General features: G+C 61.0%; 2 protein-coding genes across 2 annotated transcripts; both read right to left on the reverse strand.

Annotated features, from left to right (window-relative positions):
- Nucleotides 1-3,439: 3,439 nt before the first annotated feature.
- On the reverse strand, nt 3,440-7,651 carry SLC39A4 (solute carrier family 39 member 4). The gene is made up of 12 exons (XM_047073847.1): nt 7,454-7,651; nt 6,671-6,955; nt 6,006-6,201; nt 5,738-5,889; nt 5,477-5,648; nt 5,009-5,181; nt 4,711-4,848; nt 4,508-4,630; nt 4,245-4,299; nt 3,954-4,106; nt 3,660-3,847; nt 3,440-3,568 (listed from the first exon to the last, which is right to left on the reverse strand). The coding sequence occupies exons 1-12, from the start codon at nt 7,649-7,651 to the stop codon at nt 3,440-3,442; spliced, it is 1,962 nt and encodes a 653-aa protein (XP_046929803.1).
- A 4,193-nt stretch (nt 7,652-11,844) lies between these two features.
- VPS28 (VPS28 subunit of ESCRT-I) lies at nt 11,845-17,740 on the reverse strand. Its single transcript, XM_047074347.1, has 10 exons — nt 17,627-17,740; nt 15,356-15,423; nt 14,698-14,726; nt 14,548-14,585; nt 14,148-14,237; nt 13,274-13,379; nt 13,051-13,152; nt 12,450-12,503; nt 12,246-12,337; nt 11,845-12,158 (listed from the first exon to the last, which is right to left on the reverse strand). The coding sequence occupies exons 2-10, from the start codon at nt 15,390-15,392 to the stop codon at nt 12,041-12,043; spliced, it is 666 nt and encodes a 221-aa protein (XP_046930303.1). The 5' UTR covers nt 15,393-15,423; nt 17,627-17,740; the 3' UTR covers nt 11,845-12,040.
- Nucleotides 17,741-17,760: the final 20 nt, after the last annotated feature.

A 17,760-nucleotide genomic window follows, 5' to 3' on the forward strand; every position in this document is an offset into this window, starting at 1 on the left:
GGACGCGGCCCGGCCGGACCCGGAAGCTGAGCGCCCGGGTTCCGGGCTCCCGCGCCTGCACAGCGCCGCGGCGGCAGAGTGGCTGCGCGCGCGACAGCGACCCCCGGTGGCTAGGGGGTGGCAGGGCAGCCTCGCGGCTCTGCTCCGAGGCTCTGCGTCCGGAGCCCCGAAACCCCGAGCTCGCTCTGCGCTCGGCTCCCTGGAGAAGCCGGCGGCGGGGTTGGAAACGGGGCTGGGGGTGCGGCGGCTCAGGGACCGCTGGGCCGGGGGCCGCTCTCCCCGACGCAGGGTGGGGTCACCGAGGAGGGTCTAGGCCGCAGGAAGAGGCGACTTGCCCCCACCAGGCCCGCGTGGGCGAGACGCGGTGCCCGGGTGGGCCAGGAGAGCCTCGCGGTGTGGAGGCCGTGAGGGAAGACATGCGCCCAGTGAGGCTCTCGGCAAGGGCCGCGGCGGCCCGAGCAGTCCGGGGATCGGGAAAGCTTCCCGGAGAGATGACTGGCCGCGTCCCTGCCGCCTCCCGAGGAGGTCTCGCCCTGCAGGTATGCCGGTCCGCCCTCTACAACGTGAGCGCTCGCCCCAGGGCAGCGATTTTCGCCCTTCCCGTCCTCTGCTTCCTCCCCAGGCCCAGCACAGTTGCCCACGTGGAAGACTCTGGAGCCACGACCAAGCACAGCTAACGGAGATGTCTCCTCGCTTGGCAGGGACTCGCCCTGGGTACCGTTGTACAGGCCTGGGACTTAGGAATGGAATAATAAGAAATAAAACAAGTAAGGGGCGTCTGGGTGGCTCAGTCTGTTGACTCTTGATTTCGGCTCAGGGCATGATCAGAGTCATGGGATCCAGCCCCACGTCCGGCTACGCGCTGAGCCTGGAGCCTGCTTGGGATTCTCCCCCGCCCCTCTCCCGTGCTCCTGTGTGTGCTCGCGCTCTCTCTCTCTCTCTCTCTCTCTCTCTCGAATAAAAATTATAATGAGTTAAAAAAAAAAAGTATAGTTACACCCAAGAAAATGACATAGAAACATGGTTTATGTTGCACCCATATCTGCCCACTTGCTCGTGTCAGCAACAAGGCTGACCCTTTTGTAGTGGACAAAGGGGTCACTCGAATGCCCAGGCAGGCGTGTGACCCCTGAGCCACACCAAACCCCTTTAAAGGTCATAAGAAAAACTGTAGCCGGGACACTAAGTTTGGCATCTCTGTCGGATGGGCACAGTCATGGTGCCCACATCATAGGACGTCTGTGATGATTGAAAAAATCAGGGCCCACAGAACCCTCGGACCGGAGCTTGGCACATTGGAAAATGCCCTAACAAATGAACAAGAACTCATCTGTGAGAGAGGTGGTCAGTGCAGAGAAGGCTGGAGATCCTGAAGGAGCACAGTCCCGGGGAGGGCAGCGGTGGATAGGATGAGGCTCCATCCCAGTCAGAGGAGAGGAGAAGGTGGGCAGCGGAACCAGGAGGTTGCAAGGTTGGCAGTGGGAAGACAGAGGTGAGCCTGCCGGGTGGATGTACTTTCTCAATGAGAGATGAAGGTAGGGGCCTATCAGCAGATCTGGGGCTTGAAGTTGCTGGGGAGGGACCATGATGGGCTGAAGAATCGTCCAAGGCTGGCGGTGGGGGGGGGGGGGGAATGCCAGTACAAGCCCTGGCCTTGCCCTCTGACCCTGAGCTTGGGCCCTGGGGCTAGTGGACACTACAGGCCATGCTCTTGCTCCTCTGAGGCAGCGCTGTGCTGGGAGGCAGTGGTTTTTCTGCACCTTCCTTCCGTGCCAAGAGGCCATCTCCGTGTTGTAGACCAGGTTTAGGAGGAAGGTGGTAGTTCCCACATTTCTCTTTTGTGCTGTTGGTGAAGATTCTTGGAGAATCAATACCTCTTGGAGAGGCCGGAGCGTCTGTCTACCGGGGTCAGGCCCGGGAGTTCTCAGATGTGGCCTTTTCTGCGTGCTTTGCCACAGATTACTGGCATGCAGCCTCCACCTCCCTCCAGCACAGGTGGACCCACGGAGCGTAACATAAGACTGACTTCCACTCTCGCGCTTCTGTGTCTGTGTGTGTGAACAACAGGCCGAATCTGATGTCCCCTGGACCCCTTCCTCTTTTTGGTCTTTCCTCCCACCTCCTTTCTGCTACCTGGAAAGTGCATTTAAGGGCTAGGGCTCTGGCAGCCATTTTGGACTGTGAGGGGTGTTGTGGATTGAATTGTGATCCCAAAAAAAGATATGTTGGAAACCTAACCCTCGGTACTTCAAAATGTGACTTTTATTTGGAAATGGAATCATCGACAGATGGAATTAGTTCAGATGAGGTCATACTGGAGTAGGCACGCTGGTAATCGGTAGGACTGGTGTCATCAGAAGAGAAGAGGTACAACAGAGAAGGTCACAAGATGGAGGAAGACTGGAGCTATGCCTGCTACAAGACCCAAACCACACGTGGCCGCCAGAAGCCAGGACAGCCTCATGTGATAGATTGTCTCTAGAGAGTTGAGCAGCAGGGGCACCTGGGAGGCTCAGCTGGTTGAACATCCGACTCTTGATTTCACCTGAGGTCATGAGTTCAAGCCCCGCGTCGGGCTCTGTGCTGATAGTACAGAGCCTGCTTGGGATTCTCTCTCTTTCTCTGCCCCACCCCCGCTTGTTCACTCATGCTCTCTCAAAACAAATAAACATCAAAAAAATAGAGAGTTGAGAAGGAGCACGGCTTACGGACACTTTGAATTTAGACTTCTGCCTCCAGAACTGTGAGAAAATAAATTTCTGTTGTTTTAAGGCACCTAATTTGTGATAGGCTGAGCTACAACCTTAGGGGACTACAAGGGTCTGTGAGGATGGACACTTGTGCCGAGGACAGTGCAGCAGAGTCAGAAGGGGCTGGGGCCCCACTGACCACGGGCTGTCACATACTCGGGTCCGACTACCTCCAAGTAGTGATAAACCCTCGTCTCTGTGAGCACGGTGCTTGTTTCGGCCCTTCTGTGAGAAGTTAAACAAGTCTGATTCCTGATTGGAGACCGGGTCCCCCTGCTACCTGCAGACTCTGGCCAATTTTTCTGAGTCCACTCCCCACACAGGGCTCCCACATTTCCCCACGCAGGACTGGGGCTGGCTGCCTGGAGATCCCTTAGCACAGGCTCCTGGTGCCTCATCGGAGCCCCAGGGGGAAAGAGAGGTACTGCCCCCCCCCGCCCCCCGCCCCGCTGCCTTTCTTGGTGGGAGAAACTTCCCTAACAGCAAGGAAAGCAGTGGGCTCCAAGGGCAAGAATATTTTTATTGAATAGGGATGCTGGGGCATGTGAGAGGGAGACTCTCAAAGGCCTGGGGCTCTCTGGGTACCCAGCTACAGGTTCCACGCTGGCTGGCACACCCAAGGAGCTGAGAAAGCCCAGGGGGCCAGCAGCCAGCATCAAGGGCCCGAGAGTGGGGGGGGGTGGTGGGCATCAGAGGGTGATGTTGTCCTCATACAGCGACAGCAGCAGCAGGACGGTCCAGCCGCCCAGCAGACCCATGTTGTGCAGCAGGAAGAGGAGCCAGGGCCGCCGGTCCCGCACATGAAGCATGGCTGGAAGCTGAGGAGGAGTCAGGCACAGGTGAGCGACCAGCTCTGAGCCCCTGCTCGGCTCACCCCCGGGGCAGCCGACTCCCGCCCTCAGTCCTGACCATGTCGCAGAGCGCCACGTAGAGGAAGAGGCCAGTGGCCACCGCCAGGATCCAGGCCTCACTGTCCTCTCCGACGTCGACAGCGAGCGCCACGTAGAGGCCGACGAAGGCAGTCAGCGCTGAGGCCAAGTTCAGCAGCAAAGCCCGGCGCACCGACAGCCCCGCGTGCAGCAGGGCGGCGAAATCCCCTGGGGTGGGCGGATCGGGGGTCAGGCCGAGAGGCCCGCCCACAGCCGGGCAGGCCCCGCCCCTGGCCGGCGGCCGGGTCCCCAGGCCCCGCCTCGCGCTGCTCACCCAGCTCGTGTGGCACCTCGTGGCAGAACACGGCCAGCGAGGTGGCCAGCCCGGTCTTCCAGGAGGACGCGAAGGCGGCGCCCACGGCGAGCCCATCGGCGAAGTTGTGCAAGGCGTCGCCCAGCGTGATCACGTAGGGCAGCAATCTCAGCTCTGCGGGTGTGGTGGACGTGGGTCGGCGCCGACCTGGTCCCCCACCTCGGCGCCCCCACCTCTGCTCCCCAGGCCCGCGCTGGCGCTCGGCACAAATCCGTAGCCCCTAATCCTTCTGGGGCTTCCCTCGGGGCTCACCTGAGCTCAGTCTCCGGGGCTCCGAGCTCAGCAGCTCCGGGCTCTCCTCCGTCACCTGGAGGGGGTAGGTCCGTGTGGATGAGCCCCTGGGCAGGGAGGTGAGGAGGGGCGTGGCGGGGCTGGGTCTCCTGATCAGCAACAGAGGCGGCCACGGACAGAAGCGCTGGGGTGGAGGCGGGGCGGGGGCGGGGGCGGGGGCAGCAAGGGGTTCTCGCAGGGGAAACTCCGTGTGGGGTGGAGACACTGGGGAAGGGCCAGCTCACCAGGTCTGCGCGAGAGCCTTCGTGGGGCTGCTTAGGCGGCCGGAGCTCGCTGGGCGCTAGCTGCAGGGACACTCCGTGGCTGTGGCCACCGTGGCTGTGGCTGCAGGGCCCACCCTTTGAGTCCTGTGGGGACAGTGGCTCAGGGCCCAATGGGCCTCCATGACTCCGCCCCATCCACCCACCACCTCCAGCTCCCACCTGACCTCAGGGTCCAGGGGCAGCAAGAGGTTGAAGAGGTTCTCAAACAGGAAGAAGGTGTAGAGGCCACCCAGCACGGCCACAAGGCGCCAGGTGGACTGTGGGCCAAGGGCCTCCCCGCTGTGCGTGTGCAGCCCTAGCACCTGGGGAGGGAAGGGGGCTTGAGGGCCTCCCCCACCCCACCCACCCCCGGGGGCAAGGACGGAGAGGCCAGGGAGACAGGAAGGGCTGTCTCCAGGAGGATGGGCCTCGAAGGACTGGGCAGGGAAATTCCCGTCTGGGGAGGGAGGGGCAGCGGCGGACCTTGGGTGTCAGGTGCAGGGTGGCGTCCCCCGTGAGTGCACCCACAGCCATGCTCAGGAGGGTCTGGATGATGTAGTGGGAGGCAGCGCCGTAGGTGGCGCAGGTCAGAAGCAGGAGGCCGAAAGTGGCACAGAGGCAGATGAGCAGCGTGGCGAGGGAGCCGTACAGATATCCTGGAGAGGGAGCGGGGGCCACGGGGCTGAGATGGGAGCCTTCCTTGCTTCCCAGGGGAGGGTGTCCGAGCAGGGCCCCGGAGCCGGCTCGCCGGGGACGCAGGTGGTCAGGCTCCGGCCGCTCCTCTGCTTACGCTAACCCTCGAAGCCCCATCCTCTGCCCATCTAGGCCCCCACACTTCCCTGGGACCCCAGCGGCCACTTCCTCCTCCCCGTGAGGCCCCACCTCTGTGGCACCAGCGCCCAGCACCGATGGGTACGGCAAGCGGGCACAACTGGGGAGGCGGGCACTCACTTTCCGCCTGACTGAGCTGGTCCTGAGTGGGGGGACTGGACTGGGGGCTGCAGGCCCCACTTAGTTGCTGCTGGAGCAGGGCCGGGCTCAGTTGGGCCCAGAGCTCTGGAGTCACCCCCGCCTGCTCGGAGAGCCCGTACACGGCCATCACTTCACTGGCACTCAGGCATACCTGAGGGGCGGCAGGAAGGGGGGTCAGGGACCTGAGCAGACCCATGAGCCCCCACCTCTCCCCGGGACGGTGGTGCAGGGGCTGCTCACTGTGTCCCACATGCTGGAGCTGCCGTTAGGGGTGGCAGGGGGCACAGGGCCCCGGTGGTTGGCCCCCTTTCCCAGATGACCATGGTCGCCGTGGTCACTGTGTGTCTCCGCCACTCTCCCTACCCCCAGGCGCTGCATCAAGGCCTCCAGCTCTGGCAGGGGGGACAGAATCACAGAGTGTGTATGGGCTCCAGGCCTGCCCTCCCCAAGGACACGGAGGTCGGGGACTCAGGGTGCCCCCAACTCTCTGGCCCCGCCGCAGCCTCACCAGCCAGTGTGATGTCGGGACTCTCGCCACTGTGCTGCCGGAACACAAAGTCTACAAAGTACTGGGGGGTCGGCAGGGCATGGAGACAGGACCCACTGCTGACATGGTCCAACAGGGCGGCCAGGACCAGGCCAGGGTTGCTGGGAGCTCCTGCCCCTGCTGCCTCCTCCAGCAGCCGGGGCAGGTCCACACAGGCCTGGGGGAGGGGTCAGGGCTCAGCCTTGCCTGCAGGGTGGCCTTCCTGGCCTCCAGCTCTACCATCAACCCTAGTGCCCTTGCATGCCACCGACCCCGAGACCCGCCCTCACACGGTGCCAGATCAGGCTTCTCAGAGCACCACCACCTAACCCTGCCAGCCTACGGCCTGTGCTGGGTCTGACCCCTCCCCGAGGGCCCTCCCTATGGGCCCAGGATTCTTCTCAGCCCCTGTCTGTTGAGGGCCCCGGGGGCTCCCCAGGCCCCTGTCCTGAGTGGTATCGAACATCCATTTGTGATCCCTGAGCCTCCCAAGTAGGTCCCCAGACTCCCCCAGGTGTCCAGGAAGGCTTTGTGGGATGTTCTGCCCACTGCAGCCAGGCCCAGCCCCCTAAGTGGTCTCCTTTCTCCTTGGATCCCCTTAGGTCTTCCCCATCTAGTCCCTCTGCCCCACCTACCCAGGCCCTCACCTTCTCTGCAGCAGGCCAGCCAGCAGCCTGGGCCTGAATCCTTTGCAGCAGCCTGCTCAGGCCCGGGGTCAGGGCCTTGGGGCCCTCCAACAGGGCCAAGAGATGGTCAGCACGGGTGGCCCAGCGGCCAGCCTGGACATCTGCACATGTGCCCTTGGGGTCACTGAGGTAGAGGGCAGCGGCGGCACTGAAGCGGGCGATGTGCCTGTGCTCCAGGACTGCCCCCCCGGGGAGCCCTGGCTTCTCAGGCCTGCCCAGGGCCAGGGCATCATCCACAGAGAGGCACTATGGGCAGAGACAGGTGCCTATGGTCAGGGAGCTGCCTGCTTCCCTGTGGGGCCCGCACACACTGGTCTCGCCCTCCCTCTCTCCCACCCACCCCTCCATCATCACTCTTTCACACACTCCCACCGTCACCACCCTCTCGATTACACACACACACACACACACACACACACACAAAAGGGCTCGGGGCCGTGGTCCACCCATCCCAGGGTGGCTTCTTCCCGGAACCACTGCCAGTTTGATGGCCTGGGGACTGACGGAGGAGGCGGCCCTGGGATCCTGGAGCTATATGTATCCGTCACAGCCCCCGATCCTGGGAGCGCAGGCCTGTCTGAACTCAGAGCAGAGGAAGGTGGGCGCTGGCCTGCAGGCAGGGCCTGGGTGCTTGGCCACCCGGCCTCGCCTCGGCCCGCCTCCTGGAGTTTGCCCAGGCCCTTTGCTTCCAGCCCTGGGGCGGAGCGGGCCTGGGCCGGGGGACCCATCGGGTGCGGCAATTACCTTTCCACACGGCCCGTCGGCGCAGTGCACACGGTCCGCCAGTGTATTTAACAGGCTGCCCAGCACCACACGGTCCAGAACACCCTGGCCCGAGGACAGCAAGGTCAGCAGACGGGTAGGCTGAGCTGCCACCATGGTCACCATCAGCACAGACAGCAGCAGCCCCAGCTGGAGTCGAACCAGGACTGTCATGGTCATGCTGAGGCCCCTGTGCACTCTGTGCTCTGGGGAGGCCGCTGACGCCAGGGCTGGCTGGGGCTCTCGGGTCGCCTAGGGCCGGACTGGGGCTGGGCTCTGACCCGCCCGAACGCGTGAGGACCTCTCCCAGGTATTTTTCCTGCAGGGCTCTGTGATTGGCTGACTGAGGCACCTCAGGTTAACCATTCCAGCCACAGGTCCTCCCCGAGGTTGGAGCCACTGCCCGTGGGGGGCAAGAGCTGGGCCCCTTCCTCTGCAAGGACAGCCTGGGCATCTGCTAGCTTGTCTGTGGCTCTGCAGAACTGTGGGGCAGGGCTGTGTTTTCTATGCCCGAGGGGTAACCCTCTCTCTAAGGTCTGCCGCCAACAAGGGGGGCCTGGGCCAGAGGTCCCCAACATTCCACCTGAGAGGCCTGAACACACCCCTGCCCCACTCCCCTCTCAGCCCCTTCCCTGCTTGGCTTCCTTGGTTCAGGCAGCTTAGACACCCTCACCCCACCCTTAGCCTTAGGTCCCAGTTGGGGGTGGGGAGGTGGGGCCCTCTTCTCCCATGCGTTGGGGAGTCGTCCTCCCCTTCCCAAACTCTGGGGAAAACGCCTGAGGAAATGGCCAAATCCCCACAGGATGCAAGGGGAGCCCACTGGGCCTTCTGCTTGCTGCCTCCTGGCAGAGGTCTCTTGGGCTTTCCTGGCAGGATCCCAAGCTCCAGGCCCAGGGGCTCCAGGGAGGGCTGTTACTGCCAGCTCTGCACCCGCCCCTCCCTGTTGGCTCCGTCTCTGGCCTTTGAACCTCTTGGCTTATCTCTGCCTGGTTGGCAGGGGAGGGGCAGGCCCCAGGGAGCCAGCTCGCACCCCTGGCCAGGTCTCAGGGCAGCCTTTGTGGGGTTTTTTTTTTTGCTTCCTGGAGGGAGTGTGTGGGCGTCCCCTTCCCCACCTGGTTCAGCTGGCCACTGACCCTGAGCCCTGTGAGGTGTGGTTGGGATGGAAGAGGTGAAGCCCTGGGGCAGCTGGGAGCCAAGGCCCAAGGGACTCTGTCCCCAGAGTCCCGTGGGCCCAGGGCAGGGCATCATGCTGAGGGCAGAGTCCTGGGCCTGAGGTCGCCCCCGCACCCCCACACATTCATGCTGGATGGCACCACAGTGTGATACCCCTGGGTCCTAAGAAGGGGCTTGGGCAGAGGAGATAGGAAGAGCCTGACAGGGATTTGGATGATTCTTGGAACCCTGAGTCAGCAAGGAGGGAAGCTGGAGAGATTCAGGCACTCTGGAGACTGTAGGCACAAACTGGCCTTTTTCCTACCCCACTGCACCAGGACCACGGGGCTGGCTGCAGCAGGAACTGGGGACCTGGCTGCTGCCTCAGGCCACCCACTGCTCAAGGGTCTATTACTTCTGGGCAAAGATCTCAGACCAGCCTTCTAGGCTGGCCTTCCCAGGTCCCTGGGCTGAGGGGCAGAATTGCGTGAGCCATTGAGGCTTGTGGCTGGCACTCCCTGGGGCAGCCCCTTTGACCTCAGGAACTTCATGCTGGCCCATATTCCTTTGCTTCACGCACCCTCCACCTCTCCCAGCAGATGCCCTCCATCCCAGCCCAGAGCGGCCGCAGAAGGCATCACCAGTGCCCCTGCACATCTGACTGCCCCCTCCCTGGTGCTGGGGTCACCCTCTGGGTGCTGCACCCTCTCTTGTGTCCCTGGGCCCTTCCTACACCATCCCATCATCCAACATGCACACTGCAGTCCCTCCTGTCTTCAGACACACCTGTGTCCATAGCAGCACTAGTTCAACCTCCAAAACCCAGAAACAACCCAGGTGTCCACTGAAGGATGGATGGATGAATGAAATACGGTCTATGTAATATAACGGGAACCCTGGCAGGCTCTTCCTATCTCCTCTGCCCCAGGCCCTCCTTAGGACCCAGGGATATCACACTGTGGTGCCATCCAGCATGAATGGGGGGTGGGGGGAGGGCGAACTCAGCCTTAAAAAGGAAGGAAACTTAGGGGCATCTGGCAGGCTCAGTTGGTACAGCCTGTGACTCTTGATCTCAGTGTCGTGAATTCAAGCGCCACATTGGGGATAGCACTTTAAAAAATTTTTGACACATGTACAACATGAATAAGCCAATCGCAAAAAAAATAAACCCTGTATGACTCCACTTGTAGGAGGCACCTAGTCAAAATCTAGGGACAGAAGGCAGGATGGTGGCGGCCAGGGGCTGGGGAAGGGGAACGGGGAGCTAGTGTTTACTGAGGACAGTTTCTGTCTGGATGTGGTGATCGCTGTACAGCATTCTTAGTGTACTTCATGCCGCTGAGCTTTAAAACGTTTAAAATGGTCGGGGCGCCTGGCTGGCTCAGTCGGTAAAGCGTGTGGCTCTTGATCCCAGGGTTGTGGAGTTCAAGCCCCACAAAAAAAAATAAAATCTTTACCAAAAAAGGCAAATTTTATGTTGCGCTTAATTACAGTAAAAAGAAAAAACCGTACCGACCAAAACAACCTCCGTTGCCCCTTCAGCTGCCATCGACATCAGGATCTGGGGTCTCTGGCACTGGCAGTCTCTTCCAGGCTCCCCTGAAGCCCCCCCCACCCCAATCCTGTCAAAGTCCCCGAGGGCTCCCCAGGCCTCTTAGTGGCGAGTTTCCCCATCTCAGTCTGCCCTGGACCCAGCTGCCTGTCCGCGGCTAGGGCGTCTCTGGGTTTCCTTGGCCCCAGCCATCCCTTCTTCCGCTCCTTTGTGGTGTTTCTATCCCCAACCTCCAACTGTGACAGTACCAGTCCCAGGGCCTCTTGGGTACAGTTCCTGGCACCTATCAGAGTGAGTTTTTGCCATGGAGCTAAAAAGCCTTCATCGTGTTCACTTCCTTCATTCTGAAACTCCAGCTTCTGATGTCCAGCCACCCACCTGATGCCCTTGGCCAGCTGACACAATTAGATGCCGCCTGTGCCGACAGCTCTGGCCACACCCTCACGGAGCCCCTCTGGGTGCAGGTGTCCACATGTCCACAGGAGCTCCTCCTAGGTCTAGCTGTTCTAGTGCAAGGCCTGGGTGTTCACTGCACACCGCATCCAGCCCAGCAGCAAACACTGTGGGTGTGACACACAGCACGGCCCACACCCAGAACCGAAGGACCCTTCTCTGCCCCCCCAGCCCCCACCGGGCCAGGCCCCCCATGCCAGTCGCCGCTCTCTGCTGTCTTTCCCTACTAAGACCCAAAGGACACGGGGCACGCCTCCGCTCTGAGGCCCCTGCTGGCATCCAGGGCTCCAGGTACAATCCCAAGTCCTCACCTGGCCTCTCTGCCCCCCTTCTGCCAAATGGCTCTCTACTCCTCTCTTCCTTGCCGACTCTGCTATCCTTGACCGCCTGCCCCGTGCAAAATGGCACCTCCCCAACTGGCAGCCAGTTCACACACAGACTTTATCACCATCCGAAACACTACACACCTTACTTGATTGCCTTTAATGCTACAGACATCCAGAAGTACTACTAGGAAAAAGGAATGCTACAATTAAGCTCTAGCCTGTCCCTCATCCCAGTGCCGTAGTTGCCAAAACGTGACCCGATGCACCCCGGAATCCAGAGCCTTGGGTCTGTGGCTTGCTGCCAGCTGCCTGTGAGGAGGTGGCTGTGACGCCGGGGGCCAGGGCTTCTGCAGGGTTGACAGCCCCTGGCCTCGCAGCAGGTGCAGTAAACACTGGTAACTGAGCCAGCATCGGCCCGTGAACACCCGTGTCCCCACCCGAGGACCGTTGCTTCCCCCACCTGACCTTGCTCCCGAGCAAGGGACACCCTCTGTGGTGGGCAGGACAAACTGTCTGTCCCGTGAGTCATCTACTGGGGCCCCGGTGAACCACTACAAGGACAATGCCCTGCGCTGGCCTGTGGCGTCCCCCAGGGCGGGGAGAGGTACCGGGGGCAGCACAGCAGTGTTCCGGCCCCCCAGCTGCTTAGAGCTCTCAGGTGAAGGGTGGGGAAGCGGATGTGAAAGGCAGCCTCCTCTGTGGTCAGATTCAAGCCTTACCTGGCCCCTGCTCCCAATCACCCAGGGAAGCTGGCGTCAGACCCTTTCCTGAGGAACGGGCCGCACGTTCAGAGCCTCTGTGCTCCAGCGAGGCAGGATCCCACCCGAGGCCCAGAGGGAAGACAAAAAGGCAGGGCAGGCCCGGCTGGGGGAGGGCAGCCACAGCAGGCATGGGGGGTGAGAAAGCATCTTTATTGTGGGGAGGGCAGGGAGAGAGCTCTGGGGTGGACGGACACACAGACGGAGGAGCTGCTATGAACAGCAAGGCGCATGCAGACCACCCAGGGGTCGAGCGTGGAGCGCAGCTGCAGCCCCTCCACCGGGCCCACCGGAGAGCCTTCCTCCCCAGACCCCGGGACAGGGGGCCTCAGGCATGCAGGAAGCGGTTGAAGGCGTTGTAGGCCGACTCCAGGTCAAAGAGCATCTGGCGCACCTGGGAGTCATCTAGCTCATCAGAGGCCGACATGCCGCTCAGGGTCTGCAGCCTGTGGGAGCACAGCACTGAGGTGTGTGCACGGGAGGGGCTTCTCGGTCCTTGGCGGGGCAGGGAAGTCTCGGGCAGGGATGCTCACCACTGGCTGACGGTCTGGCGGCCCTCGAAGTCGGGGGGCAGGTGGCTCATGCGGTGCATGGTCTCCATCAGCTCCCGCAGATCAGGCTGGATCTGTGGACAGGACGCTCGGCTTCCTCTGCCAGGAACCCTCTCCTACCCCCGCCCCTGCCACTCCCTTCTCCAAGCCACCCCTCCATCCCTCTGTCCCCTCCGGGAGCCGCACCTCATCCATGGCACGGATCTCCAGGCGCAGTTTGTCCATAACCGTGATGAAGAGCTGGGAAGAAGTGTGTGTGTGAGGTACCACAGACCCGCCGTAGGGGCTCAGGGTGGGGGACTCCTTGCAGCTCGCGGGCCTGGTTCCTCTGCGGGGCCAGGCCCAGGTCAGCCCCCACCCAGCCCGTCTGGCCCGTTGTCTCCCTCCTCAGCCTCTCTCCTTGGCTATCTGGTCACTGGGTCCCTGCTGGACCCCCCTGTTCCCATAGCCCATGAGCTCTCCTCTATGCCACCTGGCCCACAGGGTTTTGGCTAGGCCTCCTGGAGCTGTGGGTGCATGGGAACCCTGGCTGCACTGACCCTCGGTGCCTCCCACAGGGGTCTCTCTTGGATGCTGCCCAGGGAGAAGGTCCTGCCCACCCCTCATTCCTAACTATGAAGACCCCCTCCCGGTGTGTGTGAGGGCTGCGCAGCCCTGGGAGCCCCGGGCTTCTGTGTACACGGTGGCCACGGCAAGGCAGCGTTGGCCCCCCTGACCTCTCGTAGGCCCCCGAGGCCGCAGGAGCCCCTCTGGCCCCTCATAGCTCCCCGAGGCCGCGGGAGCGCACCGAGACCACGTCTGCAATGCAGCGGTTCAGGTTGCCCTTGTCATCTTTGATGGTGATAGGACGGTCCTCTTTGATCCTCTCCATGGCGAGTGGGCAGTCCAGCTGAGGGAGGGCGGGTACCATGGGTACTGGGCCTCACGGGGCAGGTGGCCAGACCCTCCCCAACAGCACCCACACCTCCCGCCTGCTGTTCCCCGGGAAATGGAGGGGCCAGCTCACTCACACGGAACTTGCGGCAGAATTCATCAATGGAGCTGATTTCTGCGCCCTGAACCTGCCGGAAGGCGGCTTTGTACTGGACCAGGAGCCGAGAACAGGCTGCAGTGTACCTAGGGAGAGGGCCAGGCTGCTGCCCTCAGTACAGGCCAGCCCTGCCCACACCTCCTCTCTCTCTCTCTCGGCCCATCCAGACACAGGGCAGCTCTCAGAGAGATCAGAGATGGGCCACGAAGGCTGAGGCTTCCCTTGGAGTCTAAATACAAGACCTTGGGAGGACAGTAAGCAGAAGAGGGAAGTGGCCCAAATATGGCTGGCTGCCACACGGGATGAGCCCAGACCCAGGCAGAAGCCTGGCCAGCCCCCTCTTCTGGAATACACTGGCCACACCTCCACATCGACAGCTTGTGGACCTACAAGGCAGGCCTATCTCACTGAACAAAGGCCCCGTGTATCTCCTAAGTGCCAGGCCTGGCCAACAGCGCCTCACATGCTGATCTCCCTGACCCTTCTGCTTGCCTTCTGAAGCCCTTTTGTCAATGAGGACATCTGTGCCCAGGGAGAGCCCCCGGCACAGGGGGAACCCCCGACCAAGGTGGTAGACAGGTCTCTCCTCCTGAGACACTTCTGTACCACGACTAGGACTTCCTGGCTGAGATGGTGCCAAAGCCACAAGCACCCAGGGGCAGCCTCCTTGTGCTGGGTGGTTCCCACAGGAGTGGACCCCCTCACAGCCTGGAGGAGGCAGGATCCATACGAATCCCCAGCTCAGGCCTCAGACCCCTGCTCTTGCTTCCTCCTGAGCACCCATGCCCTGGAAGGCAGAAACAAGCTTCCACAGACTGGCTCTTATCACCGGTGCAAGGTCAGTGGGCTCTCACTCGTTGGGGGTGACGCAGTCCTTGATGTATGCCTTCTCCAGAGCCTGCATTGTCTTCACAACCGCAAACAGCTCCGCCATGTTGTCATATCTGAGGATAGTGTGTCCATCAGGCCACGGCTACCAAAGCCCAGGGAGGGCACTAGCCCTCCCAGGTGAAGCTGTGGCAGAGCTCTGCATTTCAGCGGCCTCTCCCCCCCTGCCCCAGCAGAGGCTCCTTGGGAACTGTTTCGCCAGCCTGACCCCAGAATGGGGGTGGTCCAGAGGTTGGGGGAAGTTACTCAGGGGAGGCAGGTGAACATGGTGTGTGTGTGTGTGTGTGTGGTGTGTGTGTGTGTGTGTGTGTGTGTGTGTGTGAGAGAGTGTGTGTTGGGTGGGGGCAGTCCAGGGGCGGGACTCACTTCTCCCGTTCCCGGGCGTTCTTGTACAGCTTCACCTCCTATTGGAGAGAGGACAGTGTGTCAGCCCATGGTACCAGGGTGGCTGCGGGGTCTAGGTGAGGCTCACACGGGTGCTGGCCAATGCTGGCCAGGTGGACATCTGCCACTCACCTCATATAGCTCCGGCTTGTTTCCAGGGGCTGCAACAGAGCAGAGAGCTAGCAAGCTGGCCGCAAAGGCAACCCCAGGGGGCTTGTCCACTGGCCCTAATCCCAGCCCCATTTCATTAGCCCACCCAAGGCCTCACCCTGTGAAACATCCCAAAGAGCCCAGAGGGAACTGGAAGATAGAATTCTACTCCCAGCACCCCGCCAACTTGTCGCGGAGTGGGGGACCTGAGCACACGACACTCCTCTGGAGCCAGGGAGACACATGCCAGGCCTGGTTCCTCATTCCACTGCTGCTCCTCAGTTACCTCACTCTATAGCAGGGTCACCACACCTTGCTTACGGTGCAGGGACAGGGCACAAATGATGTTTGTCACATGCTTTGTGACCTTTCCCCTGGCTTGACTCCAGGATACCCAGGACCCCCTGAGGTTCCAGCCACACTAAAGCTCTTATCTTTGTGCCAAGTGGGTCCCACCTGGAGGTCATCTCTGGGCCCCCTGGTGATAAACTGCACCAGTCCCTAGCTGCCCACTGAGGCTTGTATGGGGGAGACACTTATAGCTCCTCCCCCACCCCACCCCCCCAACCCTTGGCCTCTGCAGCAGGGCCTGAAAGCCTGGACCCTCTGGGTCCCTGGGTCCAGCTTGGGCCACACTCACCTCCCATGCCTGGAGTGGCTGGGATCCCGTGAAACATCTTGTAGGGCTCAGGGGGCCACAGCAGAGACCTGGGGAGTAGAGCCAATGCCAAATCAAAGGTGACCCCTAACACCCCTGGGTCTCATGTGCTGGACCTCATGAAGAGCTTCCCTGCCCTCAGCAGAGTCAGAGTCAGACGAGAGATAGCTGAGATAGGGGAACTGAAGAACTTCACGAATATCTGCTTTTTTACGTCCTATTCTGCTTTTATTCTAGCTAGCACCTGTACCCCTGCCTTGCACATGCCTTATAGCACAAACGATGTATGTCTACCTTGTAAAGGTCAAGAAGTTAATAATTTCTTTGGAGTCAGCACAGTAGATAACATCTGAAGAGTGACCGGGCAAGGCTGTCCTGTGCATATTCCAGGCCATTGCCATGGGACTTTAGACATCTTGATGTCAAGACCCCCAGGATATGTCTTTGTCCCGACCAATGTCTGGATGCCTGAGAGGACATAACCCTCAATAAAAACTCCTGACCCCAATCAGAGACTCACTATTCTTTGCTTTCCGAATTTCCCAGATGCTCCCTCTGCTATGCTCTGTCAGTTATGCTATTCAATAAACTCTGTTCTCACTTCCTTCAGGCTCACATTTGATTTCTAACCTGTGTGAAGGTAAGGACCCTCTTGGCTGGTCCAGCAGGGACCCCCTCTGAGCCCCTGGACCTGGCCTGCCTACATCATAGTGATGAACACACAAGGTGTTATGTGCTGTGGTGAGAACACCAGTTCTGCCCTAGAGACTGTCAGGAGGAAGTGGGTGCTGAGGAGCATCTCAGGAGAGGAGAGACCAGTGGCGAGGGGTGGGGGCGCACTGAAGGATGCAAGGCAGAAGATAAGAAGGTGGCAAGTTTCAGAAGACCAGGGGAGGAGCATTTGGGCAGAGAGAAAAGCGTAAATAACACAAGGCCTTTCAGAGGAATGCAGTGAGAGGGATAGACAAGCGGGGGACAGAGCTTTCCGAATGAGGATGGAGGCGGAACCAAGGTACACAGCTCTGGCGATCAGAACTGAGTTTTATACTAACGCAGCGGGACTGACAGATTAAACATAAGCTCTTGGGGCTCCCAGGGGGGAAGTGGGCTGAGAAAGAACAAAAGCATGAGGCCGCTGGGAGGGTCCTGCCCACTCAGGTAGTTGATGCAGTGCCTAGAGTCAGTTTCAGCCATGCTTTGGACGTGAAACCAAACCCACCGAAGAAGTATTTGAAACAGAATGTTAGTTGAAAAGGAATCAAGAACAAGTGCCCTATTTCTGGCCCAATGACAGTCACGTGAGCTGAGTCGGAAGAGATGGAAAAGGAGCAGGCTCCCAGGAACGCTCGCCCTGGCGCTGCTGTGTGGGGTTCCAGAGGCTCCACAGTCATCCAGGGTGTGCTGAGGCAGTTCAGGCCAGAGGAGAGGCCAGGCTAGCTAGCACCGCTGACGCCTGACACTGGGGGTAGGTGGCGTCACACAGGGGACGATTAACAGGGGAACGAAGAGAGAAAGCAGCCCAGGCTGGAGCCCTAGGGTACCCAGGGATCAGAGGGACCAGAGGGAAAGGGTTAAGGAGCACGTCTCCGAGGGAGGGATCTTGTCAGGGAAGGCGGATGCATTACAGAAGTCCAGCGGGTGGCAGCTGGGAGACTACTCAGCAACCCGTCCCGAGCTTCCAAGAGGGGGTGCCCGGGCGGAGAGGACTGAAGAGCGGAGAAATAAAGAAAGCGCCTGCAGTTCTACGGCGGGATTCCACTCTGTCGCGAAAACGAATGTCCCCTAGCTACAAACGAACATATAGCTAAATCTCAGAGGCCGGACACTGAACCGAAAAGCGAGTTTCTAGATAATGCCCACATTTGACTGTGTAGATGCCGCCCAGGCTGCCCCCGGGTCCAAGCGAGCAATGAGGCGCCCCGAGTGGGGCGGACCGTGGGGGTGAGGCCCGACCGGATGCGGAGGGTGCACGCGAGGTCCGCGTGCGGCTCGGGACGGACCGGCACCCGCGGGACACACCCGGGGCTCCCGCCCGCTGGGAACGCCGCTCTCAGGGGCGTCAAACCCGGGGAAATGGCTTCGCAACGCCGGGCGGGGCCGGGACTAAAGAGACTACCCCAAGATGAGGAACGAGGTGCCTGGGCGCGAGGGGGACCCTGTGCGACAAGACGACGCGCACGGACCTAGCCCAGCGGCCTTTTCCCATCCGGTTCAGCTGGCCCTTCCTAGTTCGCCCCACCCGGCCCGGGGTACCTGCGCTCGCTCTGCCGGTCGGGGGGACCCGCGGCGCCGCGCTCCCAATCGACCGCTCGGCGCTCTCTTTGACGTTTGCGCCTGCGCACGCATTTACCCCTAGCTCCCGCAATCTACGCTCGATCACCAAGGTC

Source organism: Lynx rufus, unplaced genomic scaffold (genome assembly GCF_022079265.1).
Source record: "Lynx rufus isolate CCGP_SWC_20201006 ecotype Redwood Valley unplaced genomic scaffold, mLynRuf1.p SCAF_12, whole genome shotgun sequence".
NCBI lineage: Eukaryota > Metazoa > Chordata > Mammalia > Carnivora > Felidae > Lynx > Lynx rufus.